Raw genomic sequence first — 18696 nt, 5'->3', positions numbered from 1 at the left:
TTCCACTGTACCAAAACTTCAATTGATTGATTCTTTCCAACTCAAATGCCAAATGGCTACAGGCAGAATTCATTTTCTCAATGAAGAAAGATACAAGTTTCAGTGTTTCATTCTAAATTGTTGAAGGCTTCCCATCTCTATCACAAATGAACATCAACGAAGAAGAATTGGGGAGCATACCTTCTTCATCTTGTGCATTTCTTGCCAGAATTACTGAAACGGCCGAATTCAAAATTCCACCAGGCTCTGTGAATGAGGGTCAGCTATTTTTGCCACCAGCAGTTGAGGTGAATAATGGGATGTAAAAGTCCTCCCTAGCTGCTGTCTTGTTCTGATTTTCAGTCTGTGGCTTCCCGTTGCTCGAGAATCTTTCTATGATCTCCTTGGCGTCGTCTGAGGAACTGCCGTACTTCTCCAGAAGCATTAACATTTCTTGCATTCCATCTGCATCTCCTTTCTTTTGCAGATATTCTAAGCAGGCCGATACTACAATGAGGTTAGGTTTCCAGCTGGGCAAACTGGCCACAAACGCCTTGGTTGTAAACTCCACGGCCTTCTCCATCTGCCCATCTTTGAAGTATCCGAGCGCCATATGACTAAACGTTAGTGCATTGGGCTCCTTCCCAGTATCCATGGCTCGCTTCAGAATAATCTCAGCGTCTCCTACATCACCCTTCTTGCAGTAAGCACGGATGACCAGGTTCGTCATCTCAATATAAGAAGCAGCTGCGTTCGTTCTCTCCCATTCCTCCAAGATCTTTCTGGCACCATCAAGGTCATCCAACTTCGCCAATGAGCTTATCATAGTATAATAGTAGTTCTTCGATAACTCAGCAAAGTCCGGAAGCAGATTCCATACGCGATACACATCTTCTTTTCTCTGCATTGCAGCATAGTAATTTATCATAGTCAGATACGCGCTACTTCTTCCATGAACTCCAGTCAAGCTCTCGGCTTTCCTCAAGAGCGCATAAGCCTTCTCCGAAGCACCAGCTTCGAGATACCCTTTAACCGCTGTAGCATAAGTATCAAAATCGACATAGTCCCAGTCATCTATCTCCATCCTCACCAAAAGCTTCTCCATCCGCTCTACATCACAACGTGCGTATGTTTTTAACAAGATTCCATAAGTGTTCCTGTTGTAAACAATCCCCTCATCTCGCATCTCTCGTGTCAATGCCTCGAGCTTCTCGTGCTCCCGCTTCCTGTTGTAAAGACTCAGCATTACATTGTAAGGCAGAGTAGAGCGGGACTTGAACTTCCTAATATATCCCATGATTGCCTCTGCTTTCTCTACGTATTTCGCCTCGGCATAGCAGTTCAAAAGAGCTACATAAACTGGATAATCCAGTAAAACGTCGTCGAGTTCATTGAAATATTTCTCTGCTTGCTCTATGCCATAAAACTTAAACAATAGATCTAGGTGAACCGCAGCGAGTTGTGGGGTCATTACAAACTGATTCCTGCTACGATTCATCCATTCAATTATCTGTCACGAGTTCATATGCATAAACTATCCATCAAGAGGGATTCAATAAAACACATCAAATCAACTACATGCTCCAAAGCGACAAATTAGCTAGAACAAAACCTAAACACGCGATTCACAACAAAAGCTCAGTTCCATTGTAGAAAATGCATGAAATTCATAACAAGCAGAAGCTACACGATGCGTACATGAAGGGCAGGCCAGAAACGACGGCGTGCTCTGAACATTCTGATGAACAGTTCGAGTGTTTGCTGGCGTATATCTCCAACTTGAGCGACCCATTCGTCGAGAACCGGAATCACCGAAATCCTCTCGCGATGACATTTGAGAAGCCTCTCGTACAGATTGGGCGATCTCTCACTCGAATACAACGAAACCCTCAGAATCCCCCTTTTGATGATCGAATCAGAAAATTTGTGGAGGAATTGGAATTTCATCATTTTGATGCTCTCACTTTTCACTCCACTTATATACTTTTTTTTTAATAGTATTCGATACTATTTTTGTACATCTAAATTATCTACATTACTCTTTTTACTTTTTATTATGAAGCAAAATCTCTAAGAAACTCAATAATTTATGTTTAGAATGGATTTGCACTTTGAATTTGTAAGAATTGTTTTTTCTCTTCTTTTACTCTATTTCTATGAAATACTTTTTCCTTTACTTTTATTTCTACTTTATAATGAACTAAATTTCAATTTTAGAGTTTGAATTTGTAAGAATTATTTTTTCTCTTCTTTTACTTTATTTCTATGAAATACTTTTTCCTTTACTTTTATTTCTACTTTATAATGAACTAAATTTCAATTTTAGAGTTCAGGTTACTTTGCTCTCTTTAGGATTATCAATTAGCTATTAATTAATCTTATTAAATAATGAACGAGATCTAGAGATGAATCCATTGTTAGATCATGGTTTAATAAAAATTAGGGTTAATCGAAAACATCCTTTTATTAGTTATAATAATTTAATTTGTAAAGTCTTAAAGCATGAACACATAAAAGTTATTGCTTTCAGCTCCTACTTTTAGTTATAAGATATAACTATTTAATTTGCAAAGTCTTAAGGTATGAACACATAAAAGTTATTGCTTTGAGCTCCTATTATTAGTTATAAGTTATAACTATTTAATTTGCAAAGTCTTAAAGCATGAACACATAAAAGTTATTGCTTTGAGCTCCTACTATTAGTTATAAGTTATAACTATTTAATTTGCAAAGTCTTAAAGCATTAACACATAAAAGTTATTGCTTCTAACTCCTACTATTAGTTATAAAAGTCTCAAAGCATGAACACATAAAGCTATTGCTTCTAACTCCTACTATTAGTTATAAATATAAAAGTCTCAAAGCTTTGAGCTCCTACGTGAATGCATTGTTAGTTGAAAACGAAACTGAAAAAATATTAATCCAAGCTTATAATGGATCTGCAGCACAGGTCAAAGATGAAGAGAGCTCCCGTTTCACCATTGGCATTTTAATTGCTCAACTATATCTTCATATTCTCACTCAAATCCCATGATATTGCATGCTTCTCAAGTAACACCAACAATTCTTGTGCTTCCTTTCCTTCTCCTTTCTTTTTCAAGTGCTCTACACAGGCAGCCACCGTGGCGTGGTCGGGTTTCCAACCGGAAACGGCAGCCATAGAAGCTTTCTTCGTCATCTCCACAGCCTCCTCCATCCGGCCATTTTTGAGGTATCCAAGCGCCATATGGCTCCACGTCTTCGAACAGGGCTTCCTCCCACCTTCTGCAACCCTCTTCAGGATAACGTCGGCCTCTCCTACATCACCTTTCCTGCAGTATGCACCGATGACTAAGTTTGGAACCCGAATGTCAGAGCCTCCTGCATTCTCTTCTTCCCACTCCTCCAAGATCTTCTTGGCACCATCAAGGTCATCCAACTTCTCCAAAGTAGGTATAACGTATGCATACGATCCATATTGTAACTTCCCACATTTTCGGAGCAGATTCCATACGCGATATACCTCTTCCCTTTTCTGCATAGTGCCATAAAGACCCATCAAAGGGCCATACGCAAACCTTCTCTCACGACCTTTAATCAAAAGCTCGGCTTTCTTCACTATAGCCAAAGCTTTCTCTAAAGCACCGGCTTTGATATATCCTTTTGCAGCTATGCAGTAACTACAAAATTTATCAGAAACCAGAGGATCTGCTTCCATCTTCATCAAGAGCTTCTCCATTCCTTCCAAATCAGAATGATCCGCGTAGATATTCAACCTGATGTTGTACGTAACTATGCTGAAATCAATGCCCTCACTCTCCATCTCTTGCATCATCAAATCTACCTTGTCATGCATCCCCATCTTTGAATAAAGGCTCATCATTGTGTTGTATGACAGGTTACTACGATAGTTGAGCTCCCTAATCTTCTCCATGGTTGCCTCTGCTTTCTCTAGGGATTTCGCGTCAGCATAGCAGTTCAGCAGAGCTGAATAAACGCGAGGATCTTTTAAACCATCTTCCAGGCCATTGAAAAAGTGCTCAGCTTGCTCGACTCCACGAACCTTGGAAATTAGATCCAGCTGAATCGCAACATGCGCCGGATTAAGTGTGAAATGCTCCAAGCTTCTAGTCATCCATTCAGCAATCTGCCATGAAATCATCGAAATTAAGATCCAGAATTATACGTAATTGCAAACCCTAACTGAAGAGGAATAAATAATACAATGCACGCATTCAATCAGCAATTACACAATTCCAAGTGCTCCAAGTTAAATCTCGAATAGCCCTCACAACACTAGATTCTGTCAAATTTCCACTAGTATTCAATTCAATCAAGCAAAACAGAAAGTGCAAAAGGATAATACACGTGATCTGCGCATACCTCAAGCGCGGGTTTGATTCGATTGTTTGTTCTGAAGCTCTTGATGAATCGTTCGAGTTCTGGACGATGCATTCTTCGACCTTGAGCGACCCATTCGTCGAGCACGGGTAGTACGGAAGCCCTCTCTTGGTTACATCTCTGAAGCCTCTTAAACAGACGCGGTGCGGAGGTGGTCTGTGTTTGGGTGGAATACAGTGAAACGCTGCAAATTGAAGGCTCCAGACGCCAGCTTCGGACAGATTTCATCAGCCTCTTCATTTTAGAGAGTTTTTCTTTCCATTTCAACGGGAGAAGAAAGAGACGGAATGCGCCGGGCGGCGAGCGACGGCGGCGTCGCTTCTGAAAGAGGAAATTTTCGGAGTTTTGAAATTTGAATACCTCATTTTCTCACTTCACTTACTTACGTAATATACATTGGGCCTTGCTAATGTATTGGGCTCAGATAGAGACGGCCCATGCAGTATTTTTGAGGCCCACAAGGCAATTATCTGGTGTGATGACAGCTAATTCACGGAAAGTCTGACAGCCAATCAGAGCTCCCCAATCCCGTGACACGTACACGGAAACCCTATTCGGCTATTTCCCATACTCGCCACGTCAGCCGGATTGATTTCTCCAAGCAGCCCAATCCGAAATGACGTATTTGCCCCGAGAAATTTCTCCAAACCCCCCTTTCGCCCCTCTAATCATATTAAGCAGTTTTCACTTTCTCTCTCTTCTCCCCCACATTGGTGATGTTCAGAGGTTCTGTGTGAGTGTGTAAAATTTTCACCCTTTCTCTCAGTGAATTCCTTCACATGCCGAAAGAGGCTAAAAATTGAATTCAAGATAAAGAAGAATAAGGTAAAAGAAAACCGTGTGTTCTGTTAATTGCTGATTGAAGCTTAGCAATCGCAGGTTTCTCTCTGGCCTAGGGTTCGGCTGGAATTGGAGCAAATATACACTTTTTTAAATTTGATAAGTATCTATTGTTTTTAGACTTGGGCTTTTTCCAATTTGTGCCAAGACTGGATTTTTATGCATGCATGTTTGCTTGGCATAATTATTTGTTGAACTATCCGGGGGTTTTGTGAATTGTCCTGAAAGTTTTGTTTTGTGGGGTTTAAAGGGAAAGTGATGATTTAGGGTTTTGAGGGGTGGGTTTTGTAATGGGTAGTACAGGCGAAGCTGACAAGAAAAGGCGTCATGTTAGCTCCATATCGCCCACTGCCGCCACGGCCAAGAAGCATCCTCTTGCGGCGCTATCTGAGGAGAAAAAGGTGAGGCTGCTACTTTTTCTTTTTATTTTTTGTTTAATTTTCTAAATAAGAACTTTCTATGACTAAGACTCAGAAATTAGGTAGAATTAAGTTTTCAAGCCACTATTTGCATGAAAGTGTTTGATTCCACATGATAATTCATGGTTGGAGAGACGCACGAAATACACTAGTGATATTGGGATGAGCTTCTGTAGTGGGGCGTGTCCTCGATTATGTGATTTCCCCCCGTTCTGTGCTTTATTTGTGTTAAGCTGATGTTAAATTTCCTCTTGGATGTTAGTATTTAGGATGCAGTTTTAGTTATCATGTTTCCAGGGACCTTGAGTTTCTTTATCTTTACATTGTTTTGTGTGAATGGGTGCTGATTTTAGGTTTATCGTGCTTTAGCATGTCTTATATCTTTGTAGGCTATTAAATTTGGAAGGGTTTTCTTCATTAAATATCTCTCACAGACCATCATATTTTGTTGACTATGGTTTTTTTTTTTTCTTTTCTTTTCTTTTCTGCTGAAACTGTAATCACAATTCCTTTGCCGTGGAGTCAACTAATAGTCAAAATTTTGAATTGCTGTAGCTTGATGCAGCAGTGCTTCAATTTCAAAATCAAAAACTCCTACAGAAGTTGGAAACTCAGAAGGTTGAGATTAATGCCCTTGAGGACAGATTGTGTCAGTTGAGGGATAAACAACATTCATATAAGAAAACTTTAGCTGAGGTCGATAATGCATGGAAACAGGTACACGAGTATGATGTTATGAGTATTGTCTTGGTTTTCTCACTTTCTTACTCTCATGATAAAGAATGTCTGGTTTGATTAGATGTTGAGGCTTTGTCTAGATTTAGTTTTTGCTTGTAGTATCTATTCAAGTGGGGTAATTAACCTGAAAATCTTAATTGCAGAGCCTGATAAAATAGTTATGGTATCTCCTTTAGGGGCTTCTGTAGATCATCTTTGCTAACTATTGATTCCATTTCAACCTTCTCTGCCCCCTTGGAGATGATCATAACACAGTAACCAGGGAAAAAGAAAATATTTTTGACCTCTACACCTATGCTATTAACACGTCACAACCATTAATGGAAACAAATACTCCTATTACGGTATTACCAAAATTCAAAGTGTGAATGCAACCTGATTGCTTAGTCTGATATTTGCTTGAATAACGACAAAATATTAGCTTTTGTGAATCAAAGTTAATTACAGAGAAGAAGCAAAATCGAAAGTTGCAGTTAACTTTTTGATCTGTTACTTGCTATCGTTCAACAGCGTCCTACTTCTTCTATCTTTGATATATAAAAAAGAGTCAATTTTTTTTTTACTTCTAGCAATACTTTTGTAGTGGTTATCTGTGGGTATAGGTAATTTATGATATATCTGTAATTGGTGACTGGCTAAAAAAAAGCTCTGAAAGGGCTGTAGGATGGACTGTGGTAAGGAAGTTAACATTTTTGCAAGAAAGGCCTTACGCCTCATTTTCCTTGAGTATAAACAAAAACAATCAACTCCATAGGTTTGATATGCATCTACAAGGACATAGAATATCCTGATGCATCCATTAAGCAGGTGAAAAATGATGCTAACAGTTATAACATAAATTTTATCTATCTGGCATTTGCAAAATGTTTGCCTACTCATTTTCTAATGGCTCCAATATTTTACTAGCTGGTTGATCACTTGGAGTCACATTCCAATTGCACACTTGAAAATACAAAAGATGTTCGAGGTTTTGGACGCCACCTAGCAAAAGAAGGTAAGTGATGCCTGTTGAAGATATGTTTTTGTAAATGCATTTCTTTCCCCTTCGATTGGTGTTTAATTCATCAATCTTACTTTTTGGAGATTAAATGATATGTTCAAACATTGTGTCGCTGAAACAGCCTTAGTTTTTGACCAATGATACCTTCCTATTTTTTATGAGCATATGGCGATTAATAACATCTTATGTGTATATTTTTACTATGTTTAGTTTGTGCCACAAAGAGCTATTATTACATGTCTATCTGATTGACTGTACATCCTCTGATGATGTGTATTTTTATTGCTTGATTGGTCAAAATTGTACTCATGCACAAACATATTTGTATGTGCATGTGCTCCATCATTCTAGTCCCGGGGCGGGGGTTGTTCTAGCACCAATTTTGATGAGACTAATTTTGTATGTTATCGCAGAACAAATTTGATGATGAATCTAAGCGTTTGTGGTGATCTTGTCTCTCTCTTGGTGCCTGTCCTTTTATGAACTTCTCTTTTCTGTGACTGGGTGGACATCTTTTTCAATATTTGTACTCTACTAATATCAATAAGATTTGGTTTCTTAAACATCTCCTCACAACAAAAAAATGAGAGGGGATTTGTAGTTATAAATTCCCAGACTGAACATTTCCTAGGCATTTCCACTAAATTACTTTTAACATTACTATCATAGAGGTGCACAGAATTTTATTTTTCATGAACACTGTGTTGTTCTAATCTTTGAACCATGTAAGATATGTTATGTTTGATTTTTGTAATGTTTCAATATTGTAGAGAATCTTCTTTTAGATGTATTTGTTTGCATAATTTTGCATTGCCAATTCGGAAACAGTATATAAATTTTAATTATTTTTTCTGTATGTATAGGAACTACTTGGTTTAGCTCTTAGCTGGTGATGAACTATGATGTGTCACACAATTTTCAGTCTGAATAATGTTCACTCTGAGCTATGTTTTTTGGAACTTTTGCTAATAAAGTTATACGAATTGCCTTATTAGATTGTGATTCGCCACCAGAGGATGCTTTACTGAGCCGACTCTTAGAAACTGGTGCGACTGAAAGTAGCTCAGCCAGTACACTTATGAATCCAACTGAAAAAGATAGAAAAATAGACGGTGAAAACCGTGAAATGACAGAGAAATTAGAGACCATACTCAAGAATATTGTAGCTTCTTTTGATGATTTGAACAATTTGAAGGGTATATTGTACACGGCATCTCTGAAAGCACTGTCTTCTAATGGTAAGACCATATTGTTAATTTGCATATGCTTCAGTTTCTGAATATAGTTTATCAAGTTCTTGTAAGATTTCTTATTTATTGCTCATCCGTTTCTCCTTTTTCAATTTTTCTATGCTTATGCATCTGTCTCTCTGTTTGGCCCCTTATTTCCTTTTCGGCACTCCACTGTAGGACAGAGCCAGAAGGCGGTTTTTCCTGATTTGCTAACTGAGGTCAGAAATCTTAGAATGGCAACCCTGAAGCTTCACTTGAAGCATAAACCATTGTCTGGTGAGCTGCAAAGACATAGAGACACTGACGCAAAGAACAAAGCTGATCTGAAGCGTTTGAAAGGTATTATTCCATTTTGTTTCTTCTCTATAGTCCTCACGCCAATAGGCTGCTTCTCAGTGTTTTCCCTTTCTGGTCAGGCTTTATTGCCTTCAGTGTTAAGTTTCCCCTATACTTGATATTGGGAGTTACTGTGTATGCCATCTGTACCTAACCTGAAGAACAGATATTATTTGTTGGCTTCTCTCTTGATTATCGTAAAGTGTTGCTGTGTTGGTATGTTTGTGAGAAACTGGTTATAGAATTCCATGTCTTGTTCAAATGCATTAGTTTCTTTTTGTATTCATCTTTGGTTTAGTTTACTACCAATTCAAATTATTACTTGTTTCTCTCAAGAGTTACCAATCAGTGACAAAGCGTTTATCCTTTATTTGATTTAAAAACACTTGGTATGTTAAGTCTCTTCAATTTTTTGCGAAATGCATGGTTTTCAGCAAAGTTCATACATGTCACAGCATTCTTTTACTTTTCCATTTAAAGGAGAACTAGAAAGTACAATATATGAACTGGAAGAAAGCAACCATAAGTTGGCGGTTTTAAAAGCAGAAAGAGATGTGGCAAAAGGGGCATCTTTCCCTGTTCTAAATCGAGGGAATAGGCAGGTAACTAATGATAAAGTAAGGGACAAAGAAAGAGACTTGCAAGATATGGAGTCCACCCTGAAGGAACTATTGGTAATAAACTGTTTTTATTATTCCTCTAGTTTAGACGATATGATTGTACTACATAGAAATGACTCATGGAAATTGTGTCTCTGCATAGGAGCAATCATCATCTCGACTAGAAGAGCTCAAGCGTTTTCATGAAGATAGGCTGAACACATTAAGAAACTTATCAAATTTGCAGGTTAATATGTTTCCTTGTAGCTTCTCTGTGTATTCTCATTCCTTTCTACTTCTTGGTATTGCACATTGCCCTTGCTTTTCTTATTAGCCTGTGAAATTTTTGTTGGCAGAGCAACTTAAAGAATGTTCACTGCATTTGTTCATCCCAAGCATATATTTTACTGAAAGATCAATTGACAAAAGCTAAAGCAGATGTAGTTGAATATCAAGCCCTTTATGAGAAATTACAGGTTATATTTGTTTTCTTTTTACATCTTGAGTTGATTTGATGTAGCTATTTTTTTGTAAAAAAGAAAAAAGGAAACATTTTTAGTTTTCCATCCTTTTAACTTCAGGTCCAGAAAGAGTGTCTCTACTGGCGGGAAAAAGAAAGTCTCATGAAAAACGAGTTAGTTGATGTTCTTCAGCGATCTTCAGCTGTTGCTAACTCCAGAATAAGTGACTTGGAAGCAGAGATAGAGAGATACATCAAAGAAAAGGATTTAATTGAGGTCAAGCTGGACGAAGCATCTAAAGAACCTGGTATGGATAGTATACTTTATTGTCATAGATTGGATTTGTTTCCACTAGATTAATTTGTTATTTACAGGCAGGAAAGAAATCATTGCGGAGTTTAAAGCTTTGGTTTCATCATTTCCTGAGAAAATGGGTAGCATGCAAAATCAGTTAGCTAAACACAAGGAGACTGCTGCAGACATTCACAGCTTACGAGCTGATGTTGAATCATTGACTAATATTCTCAACCGCAAGGTGAATTTTGATGCACTTAAACTTATCCATTCTATTCTTTTCAGCTCAGTGTCCTAACTTGTTAAAATTCCATTTATACACATGAATTTGTGCGTGTGCATGTCATAAACAGGCAAAGGAGTTGGAGACTTTGACTTCCAGATCAGCGCAGCAAACTGCTGAAATTCAGAAACTGCAAGCTGTGGTATGAAATTTTCTTAGGTTGTATGTATTTGATCATATGAGTGCTAACTCTGCATGAGGTCTTTCATTTTTGTTTGTAACAGAGTAGCCTATTTCTTAACATACTTTCAGATAAGGATAAAATTAAAATCCCTGTCTACTGTTGTTGTGCTTTTAAGATGAATGACAAGTGATTTTTCAAGAACTATTTTAAGATAGAGGGATCTGGTAAGATTTTTAAATTTGGTTTGTCGGCACAGATCAGTGGTTTAAAGGCAACTGTTACGGACTTGAAGCTCTTCCTGGAAATGTATGGGCACCAATCGGTTGACTCAAGGTTAGCATTCTTCGGTGTTTTTGTTTATTTATAAAACTTCTAATGATGCAAGTATCTACTTTGAGTATGACTTCAGATGATTTTCTGATATGTGATTACTGGCTACTCTTTCTCAACACACCTTACAAATTCATTAAGTTTTTCCAAAAGCTTATGCAAGGACAAATTAGCACCCGATTGGTGGGATAAGATACATGACTGTTGTTATTAAGATCTGAGATCATCTTTGTGGGTCCATCTGAATGAATTTTTACTGTATAAATATCTTTTGCTTTTGAAATACTGTCATATGCAGGGATATTAGTGCAGCCAGAAGTACCGAGATCAAGGCATGGGCTCGCGTTCAAGGCCTTAAATCCTCCCTTGACGAGCGTAATCTGGAGTTGCGAGTTAAAGTTGCAATTGAAGCAGAAGCACAAGCCCAGCAGAAATTAGCTGCTTCGGAGGCTGAGATTGCTGAGCTGAGAAAGAAGTTAGAGGCTTCTAAGAGGTCCATTTCTTGATGAATTATATAATAATTTTGCTCTTTATCTTTTTTGCAATAAGAAATTAGGCATGCGTTTATGGTTTTCATCTTTGTCCAACTATTAGTGTTCTTCATCTGGTTATACTTGAATGTTTGTAGAGTCTTCCTTACTTGGTTGGATCTATTCTACCTGTGTAATTTTGTGCTTGTAACATCTTTTTGTGACATTAGCTTATAAACTGTAAGAACAAATGTTGTATGATTACTTTTTACTGTTGTGAGGAAAACCGAAAACCTTATCTAGTTAATCAGAAAGAGTTGAAAGCCAGAATATCTATATAGAAATTAGAAACCCTATATAACTTGTAACTATGCTGTATTTCTATTTAAATGTATAGCCGTAGCAACTGGATGGTACATTGGTTTTGATTGTCATTTTCTGATTACCGAGACCGAGGAAACATTGGCGTAGCCTTTTTTTAGGTGATTTAAATAGTTGAAAGCCACTGCATCTGTGAAGACCAAAGATGAGGAAACATAATTATAAATCTACATACATTCTTGGATTAAAAGGGTGCGCCCGCGGTGCCCAGGTGAGGCGCGCCGATGAGGCCTTTTTTCCCATTGGGCGCACGCACCTACGTAAGGCATGCCCGAGGCACACATATACGCACGAGATGCACGCGTGCGCCTTTGGGAAAACTAGGGTTTTATATAATTTACAGCACTTCACGCCTTTTATGATGGAGGCGGCGCCTCAAGGCTGTGAGGCGGTGTAAAGGCTTGCATGAAGCGGTCATGTAACAGCCGTAATATTTGTTGTTAATATATATATATATATATTAACAACAAATATTATTTATTTATTTATTTCAAGAGGCCAAGGAACAGCCGCAACTTTCTGAATAAAAGGGGCCCATCAGCCGCAACTTTTTTTGTAAAAGAATTTCTAACCCTAACTAATATATTAAGGTATAAATATAATATAACTTTGCATGATTCAGAAAAAAGAAATGAGAAGCAAGAAATGAGAAGCAGTCAAAGTATTGAGTTCTACACAGCAGCAGTCAGTATTTGTGTGTTTTAAGTATTTGTATTTTTAGTAGGAAATATATCATAGGTAAATATATTAGAATTTTTATACTTTAGGTGCGCCTCGCCTACGAAAAGCCCGTGCCTGTGCCTCAGGCTCTGGGCCTAGGCTCCAGGCCAGTTTGTGCCTCGGTGCGCCTTGCGCCTTTTAAAACCAAGCTTACATTTTAAATTATTCATGCGCAATGGCCGTCTAGAAGTCCTAAATTTCATTGTCTATGTGACTGCTATGTGTCAGAAGTAAGTAAAGATCTTCAGAAGTGGAGATTATTAAATGGGGAGACTAGAGATGTCATAATCATGTGCAGAAACTGTAGTGACAGATGTATTGGTCTATCTAGGTGGAAGAGGATAATGATTAGTAGTGAGGGGAGAGTTGATATTGGATTGATCAAGGTTATATATCTAGCTCATAAGACATGTGAAAACATATGCCCTTTTAGAAAGGGTTAATCATGTTTCTGTCTCCGACTTTCAGCCTTTTTCTCCAGAAAATTTCCCCAACTTCCGTTTCCTTTTCAAAACCCCCATCTTGCAGAGTGTCTGTAAAATGTCCTACTATACAAATCTGGGGATGGAATGATGAATTGCCTCACTGGATTCTTAAGTGCAACGATGTTTTATTGGGTGAGGTGGGAAACAAATTTCACCTAATGATCTGGAAAGCTGACTCATCATTCTGTTGTCAAATTTTGTATAGGGGGACATTTTTTGGAAAACACTGAAAGTTGGGGACTTTTTCGGAAAAATGCTGAAAGTTGGGGACAGAAAACATGATTAACTCTTAGAAATTAGTCGATGATTGATGACTGCAATTTTATATCTGTGTGCATTCTGATAGTTTCTTCTACTGCTATAGCAGGGAAAAATCAAGACTTTCTGATGGCTTAAAATGCAAGCATGAAGAGACTGAGGCGTACCTGTCAGAGATAGAGGTTAGTATATCCCTTAAGACTTTCTGATGGCTTAAAATTCAACCTTAACGTCTATGAGTCATAGCTCTCTTATATGAAACTGGCCCTTATTTGCTACACACTATCACATTCTGTGTTCTGCCATATTTTCTAAAGTTGGATATTTCTCAATCATGCATCCTAAATTAGACTAAGAGTTGCCTGTATTGCTACAGACTATTGGGCAGGCTTATGATGACATGCAGAGCCAAAACCAGCAGCTTTTGCAGCAAATCACCGAGAGAGATGACTATAACGTTAAGGTTATTACTCCTCCGATTCCATAATTTCAGCTGGATTTCAAAAGAATCGGTTTTCTGATTGTTTGCCTTCAATTTGACCAAAAAAATCTTTATGGGACAACATTGATAATTTCACTTGTTTTGGACTTAAAAAAGGAATGCATGTTTTACTAATCATACATGCCCAGGATACAGTATATATAGTACGTGGGAGAAAGTAATTGATCAACATTTTCTGCAATATAATTTGGTTACGGAAACCTAAATTCATACAAGTCCTTCATTTTCCCATTGGTCACTAATCATATAACCACCACTCTGATAATTATAAAAATATTCTAATGCAAACCAGCAGATTATACCTGAATCATCATTTCGAACTCTCTGCTTGCTGTTATCAGGATAGACATTGTTCTTTGTTTCTCAATGTGAAAGCCTAATAGAGTTAATTGGCTGACATTTTCTTATTTGCTATTAATGTGTCTGTAGCATATGTTTTTCATGCTTCTGTTTGGAATTTAGCACAGATATTAAGAATCATGGGATATATTGGAAGAAAATTTAGAGATGATTTAACTATTTATTACTCCCTCCGTCCGCCAAGATTATGTAAAAATTACTATATTTGGCGTCCGCCAAGATTATGTCACTTTCCTTTTATGGCAATGGTCCCACCATCTTCTTTAATATTTTATCCTTACTAACACTCTTTATTTACAAAAAACTCACTCAAAACTCAATCTCAACCACACATCTCATAAAGTGGTGGGACCCTTTCTCCACTACATCAAAATCATCACTAATTTTATTAAATCCCGTGCCCAAGCAATTTTACATAATTTTGGCGGACGGAGGGAGTACATGATTTGGACCGCATGATTGCACAGGCTTCCCTGTGGAACTTTGTCATGGTTAAGTCAGTTTTGTGTTTTATAATATTCGATCTCTGAGCATTCTAACGTTTGCACATCCACCAGGCTATGCAAGTCTATTCTCATGTTCCTTGAACTCGAGGGTTTGTCTTAAGGATCTTCTGTCATAGGGTTAGAAAAGCTAGTTGCCACTTGAGATAATTTTTCAGAATGAAGTTTAAAATTTAATAATCTCTGTTCAGCAGCATTTCACATGGAACATTTATGTGAGAGAGGACTAGTCCTTGTTAGAGTTGAACTGAGACTTGCTCGTTTCTTGTATCCACCTGGTAGTATAGTCTCTTGGAAATGTATTTGTAGTTTAATAATGGTTTGAAAATTGGAAACATAAACCAAACGTAAGGGAAAAGATGAGTACCATCCTAAGGCCTAAATTTCATCTCTTTTTGCCCTAGAAGTGACAATATTCCATTTAGACTTTTTGTAACTAATTCCACTTCGTTGAAATGATGATGCAATACTGCAACACTTGAGACTCAGAACTCGTTTTTCAAATGTCGTGAAATTTGCTACATAGCATTGGGACAAGGTGATTACACACAGATAGAGTTAAAGAAATTCTTTTGTTGCTCCGAAGGAAAAAGTGGGAATATCACTCGTTCTTTTGTTGCTCCGAAGGAAAAAGTGGGAATACCACTTTGCAAGGAACAAATTATTGTTATTATTTATAAAACGAAGTGGAGACATTGATGATATAGTACTTGGGTAAGAGTTGGAAAACATGATTATTCATTATGTTCAACTCTTTGATTGGTTTTCCCCAATTATTCATATTCTCTCAAATTGGTCATAAACTCGGGGAAAGGAGACTTATTTCTCCAAACCCTGATGCAAATGGTGGATGCCTTTGTTGATGAATTACTTCTGTTTTGGTTTATGTTTCAGCTTGTTTTAGAAGGTGTGCGTTCAAGACAGATGGGAGATGCTCTGCTTATGGAGAAGAGTATGTTGAATAAATCTGTACAACATAGCAAGAAAACTATAGATTTTTATAACTTCAAGGCTGGCCGAATTGAAGATCAGGTACTATGAGTGGCATATGTTGTGTCAATTTCTGTAGTTGATTGTGTTAATAATCTTTTGGCTGCAGTTGAAGGGCTACTCAGATCAGAGACAGAGGCTTGCAGAAGATAGAGCCCACAATGCTGCTGCTTTAGAAAGCACTGAAAGAAGACTGTTGGATGTGAGGAAAACTTCTCAACAACTAATGGGAACAGTTGAAGAAGCACAGACCCAGGTGGATAGGAGTCGAGTGTCTCTTGCTGAGATGCAGATAGAACTAGAGAAAGAAAGGTGTTCAGGGTTAATATAATTCTTATTTCAGTTACACGGGAAAACTATTTTCTTACTTGTTGCAAATGTTTCTTTTATTTAGGTTTGAGAGAAAAAGGGTAGAGGAAGATCTAGATAATCTAAGGAGGAAAGCTCAACAACTTAAATCACAAGTTGAGGGTTCCTCTTTAGTCGAAAAGCTAAAGCAGGAGCTCAGGGAATACAAGGAAATTCTGAAGTGCAGTGTCTGCCTTGACAGAAGGAAAGAGGTACATTCCCATTTTGAGATGCATGAGAAAATGAATAAGCTACTATTGAGATGTTGCTGTGCTGGTCAAGGTTTTATTTCCTTTACTAATCTTTCTTATGTTTCTACTGTACTTGTGGAAAATGGAGGTAACAAGGTCTTCTACTACACTCTCTTCAGTTCTAAACAAGACATTATAATTTAGGTAAATAGATTTTTGAAACTATATGAAACTACAAGATGTATTTGGATGAGAAAACAATGGCTCTTACTTCAGGTGTATGTTACCAAAGCATTAAACATCCCTAGCCTAGGCATATAGAGTGGTCGGGTGACTTATGGGTTGGTTGGATTTAGAGGGCCTATATTCATTTCCTTCTGTGGTTTATTTCTCTACTATTAGTTTTTGACTTTTTTTATTGATTTGTGTGTAAACTATAGGATATAGTAAGATATTAAGCTCCAAAAATATTGTAGTTAGAGGAGCTAACAAGTACCTTTTGTCAGGTGGTCATCACAAAATGTTATCATCTATTTTGCAATCCTTGCCTTCAGAGAATTATTGAAACGCGCCATCGCAAGTGCCCAGTTTGTGCAGCAAGTTTTGGGGTTAATGATGTCAAACCTGTATACATCTGATCATTATGGTTCCTGGCATTGATTTTTATGCCTACTGGGTCCATGTGAACCTAGTAGTTCACTCTGAGGATGCTGTTTCACATGTACTATATAATACTTATTGCTCTGCTGAATCCAAGAAGAGATCACATCGCAATTAGAGGTTCCTTTCCAGAAATTGCTTGTAGCATAGGTTTGCTGTTTCTGGGTTTAGACACTGGAAACATTTTTTGATTTATTTCGAATAGTGTTAATGAGTTCCCCCTCTTCATTTGACTGCTCCAAGCAACTGGGTGCTTTTTTTGACTTACTGCTTGCAGATTGAATTCAGTTCAGTTCTCCATATGGAGGTTTTAGGAGTAAATAAAGTAATGATGCAAAGCCCCGTGGTTTCCAAGTGTGCATGGATTTGCGTGGAGCTTCATATGACTTTGGTCTTAGACTCTTAGGTTCTTCTATGCTGCTGTGTACAGATATTGTATTTCATTTTTGTTGCTAGTGTCTAGTTTGAGTTGTTTTAGGAGAAACAAGCAAAATATCAATGTTGAATCAGTAACTTTTCATTATCAATTGACACTTATACCATTTGAATGATCTGATTGACTAATACATCACCTTGTGAGTAATCTTGTTCTGGTGATTCAATTCCAAGCATGTGCATGCGTTGTTTTGTGCTCGTGCGGGAGAGAGGGAGATGACCATGCATCTTGTTCACCAGGATCCTTATTATCTTGGTTAGTTTCACCCTAGTGTTAAGGTTTGTAGTGTTTATATATATATATATATATATATAAATTTATATTTACAGCCAATGGTGTTATCATCTTGTACCAATATTTACTTTGGCTACTTGTTTAGGTCAAGCGGGTTCTCTGGCTGTTGTAACATAAAGGCACAGAATGTTCTAGACCGAACTCGTGAAGTGACTTCAGTTGAAGGTATGCTGTTGAAGTATGATTGTTGCTATGTTAGTGCTGGTTTTTTTTTTTTTTTGGGGGGGGGGGGGGCACTTATTATTGTAGATGTATCTTGTAGAAAATTGTTATGTGTATATATAGCGAAAAGTATTGCATTTTTATTGAAGTGCAGAATCGTGTATATCTTCATGTGTTCCTTTTATTTGTTTGGTCATTTCTTTATGTAATCCTATAGGAAGCTTGTTATATACCTCCTAATATTCCTTGACCATTTGTTCGAAGAAGAGGATTTCCTCTAATAATGAACTATCAATTTTTTTATTAGTTCCGAAGTAATTTTTGACAAGGGTACCGTTATTCATTTCCAGTGATTTGGTTGGTTAGAGGTGATAAATTGGTGTGCGATTACTGTTTACTAATTATTTGCTGGTTGAAAGTTTATAGAATTATTTATTCAGTCCCTTGTACCGTTGTACGCTTGTAACACATTGCACATTAGTTATTGTTGAAGGATGACATCACAAATGAAGGGGTAACCAACTTGAATATTCATCTACAATAAAGTTAGAATGGAAAGACCTGTATAGCAAAGGTATATCTGTTATCATGAGTGGGATTCAACGTGCCACAGAATTTCTTATCTTGGAGGAGAATGTATCTTATGGGAGTTAGATGGGGATACCTACTTTTCGAGACTCCATCTAGGGTTCCAACTAAATTTCTGGTCCAACTGGGTACATACTGTATATTGTTAGTACTTTGATTTGTTTATTTGTAAAAATATATCTTCTGAAAGTTAGTTCCGTAAAGATTCAATCCGTATCTGAATGTTTGACATGAGGGTAAGCAGAGTCAAAGGCCGAGTATTCATTTGCTTAATGCTTGTGTTTTTTTTCCCTCATCCTCTGTGAATAGGGGATTTACCTATTAATTAGATAC

The 18696-nt window shown here is 37.5% G+C and overlaps 3 protein-coding genes across 5 annotated transcripts; 1 reads left to right on the top strand and 2 right to left on the bottom strand.

Moving 5' to 3' along the window:
- Positions 1-6: 6 nt before the first annotated feature.
- On the bottom strand, positions 7-1956 carry LOC131022857 (pentatricopeptide repeat-containing protein At2g20710, mitochondrial-like). 2 transcript variants are annotated; one of them, XM_057952403.1, is made up of 2 exons: positions 1678-1956; positions 7-1489 (listed from the first exon to the last, which is right to left on the bottom strand). In XM_057952403.1, the coding sequence occupies exons 1-2, from the start codon at positions 1927-1929 to the stop codon at positions 260-262; spliced, it is 1482 nt and encodes a 493-aa protein (XP_057808386.1). In that variant the 5' UTR covers positions 1930-1956; the 3' UTR covers positions 7-259. The 2 variants fall into 2 exon arrangements, with proteins under 2 accessions (XP_057808386.1, XP_057808387.1); XM_057952404.1 differs by having other exon boundaries at positions 7-1463; positions 1678-1927.
- Positions 1957-2736: 780 nt separating this feature from the next.
- Positions 2737-4823, bottom strand: LOC131022856 (pentatricopeptide repeat-containing protein At2g20710, mitochondrial-like). The gene is made up of 2 exons (XM_057952402.1): positions 4342-4823; positions 2737-4105 (listed from the first exon to the last, which is right to left on the bottom strand). The coding sequence occupies exons 1-2, from the start codon at positions 4597-4599 to the stop codon at positions 2981-2983; spliced, it is 1383 nt and encodes a 460-aa protein (XP_057808385.1). The 5' UTR covers positions 4600-4823; the 3' UTR covers positions 2737-2980.
- A 195-nt stretch (positions 4824-5018) lies between these two features.
- Positions 5019-17434, top strand: LOC131022855 (E3 ubiquitin-protein ligase BRE1-like 1). 2 transcript variants are annotated; one of them, XM_057952401.1, is made up of 19 exons: positions 5019-5600; positions 6174-6335; positions 7263-7350; positions 8352-8594; positions 8766-8927; positions 9405-9598; positions 9687-9770; positions 9880-9999; positions 10105-10291; positions 10359-10519; positions 10632-10703; positions 10942-11018; positions 11314-11508; positions 13439-13511; positions 13706-13792; positions 15589-15726; positions 15794-15996; positions 16079-16244; positions 16730-17434. In XM_057952401.1, the coding sequence occupies exons 1-19, from the start codon at positions 5490-5492 to the stop codon at positions 16859-16861; spliced, it is 2655 nt and encodes an 884-aa protein (XP_057808384.1). In that variant the 5' UTR covers positions 5019-5489; the 3' UTR covers positions 16862-17434. The 2 variants fall into 2 exon arrangements, with proteins under 2 accessions (XP_057808384.1, XP_057808383.1); XM_057952400.1 differs by having other exon boundaries at positions 13436-13511.
- The last annotated feature ends 1262 nt before the right edge of the window (positions 17435-18696 follow it).

The sequence above is a fragment of the Salvia miltiorrhiza genome, chromosome 4 (genome assembly GCF_028751815.1).
Source record: "Salvia miltiorrhiza cultivar Shanhuang (shh) chromosome 4, IMPLAD_Smil_shh, whole genome shotgun sequence".
Taxonomy (NCBI): domain Eukaryota; kingdom Viridiplantae; phylum Streptophyta; class Magnoliopsida; order Lamiales; family Lamiaceae; genus Salvia; species Salvia miltiorrhiza.
Note: the sequence above shows the minus strand (reverse complement) of the source record. Positions and strands in the feature narration are given on the sequence as shown.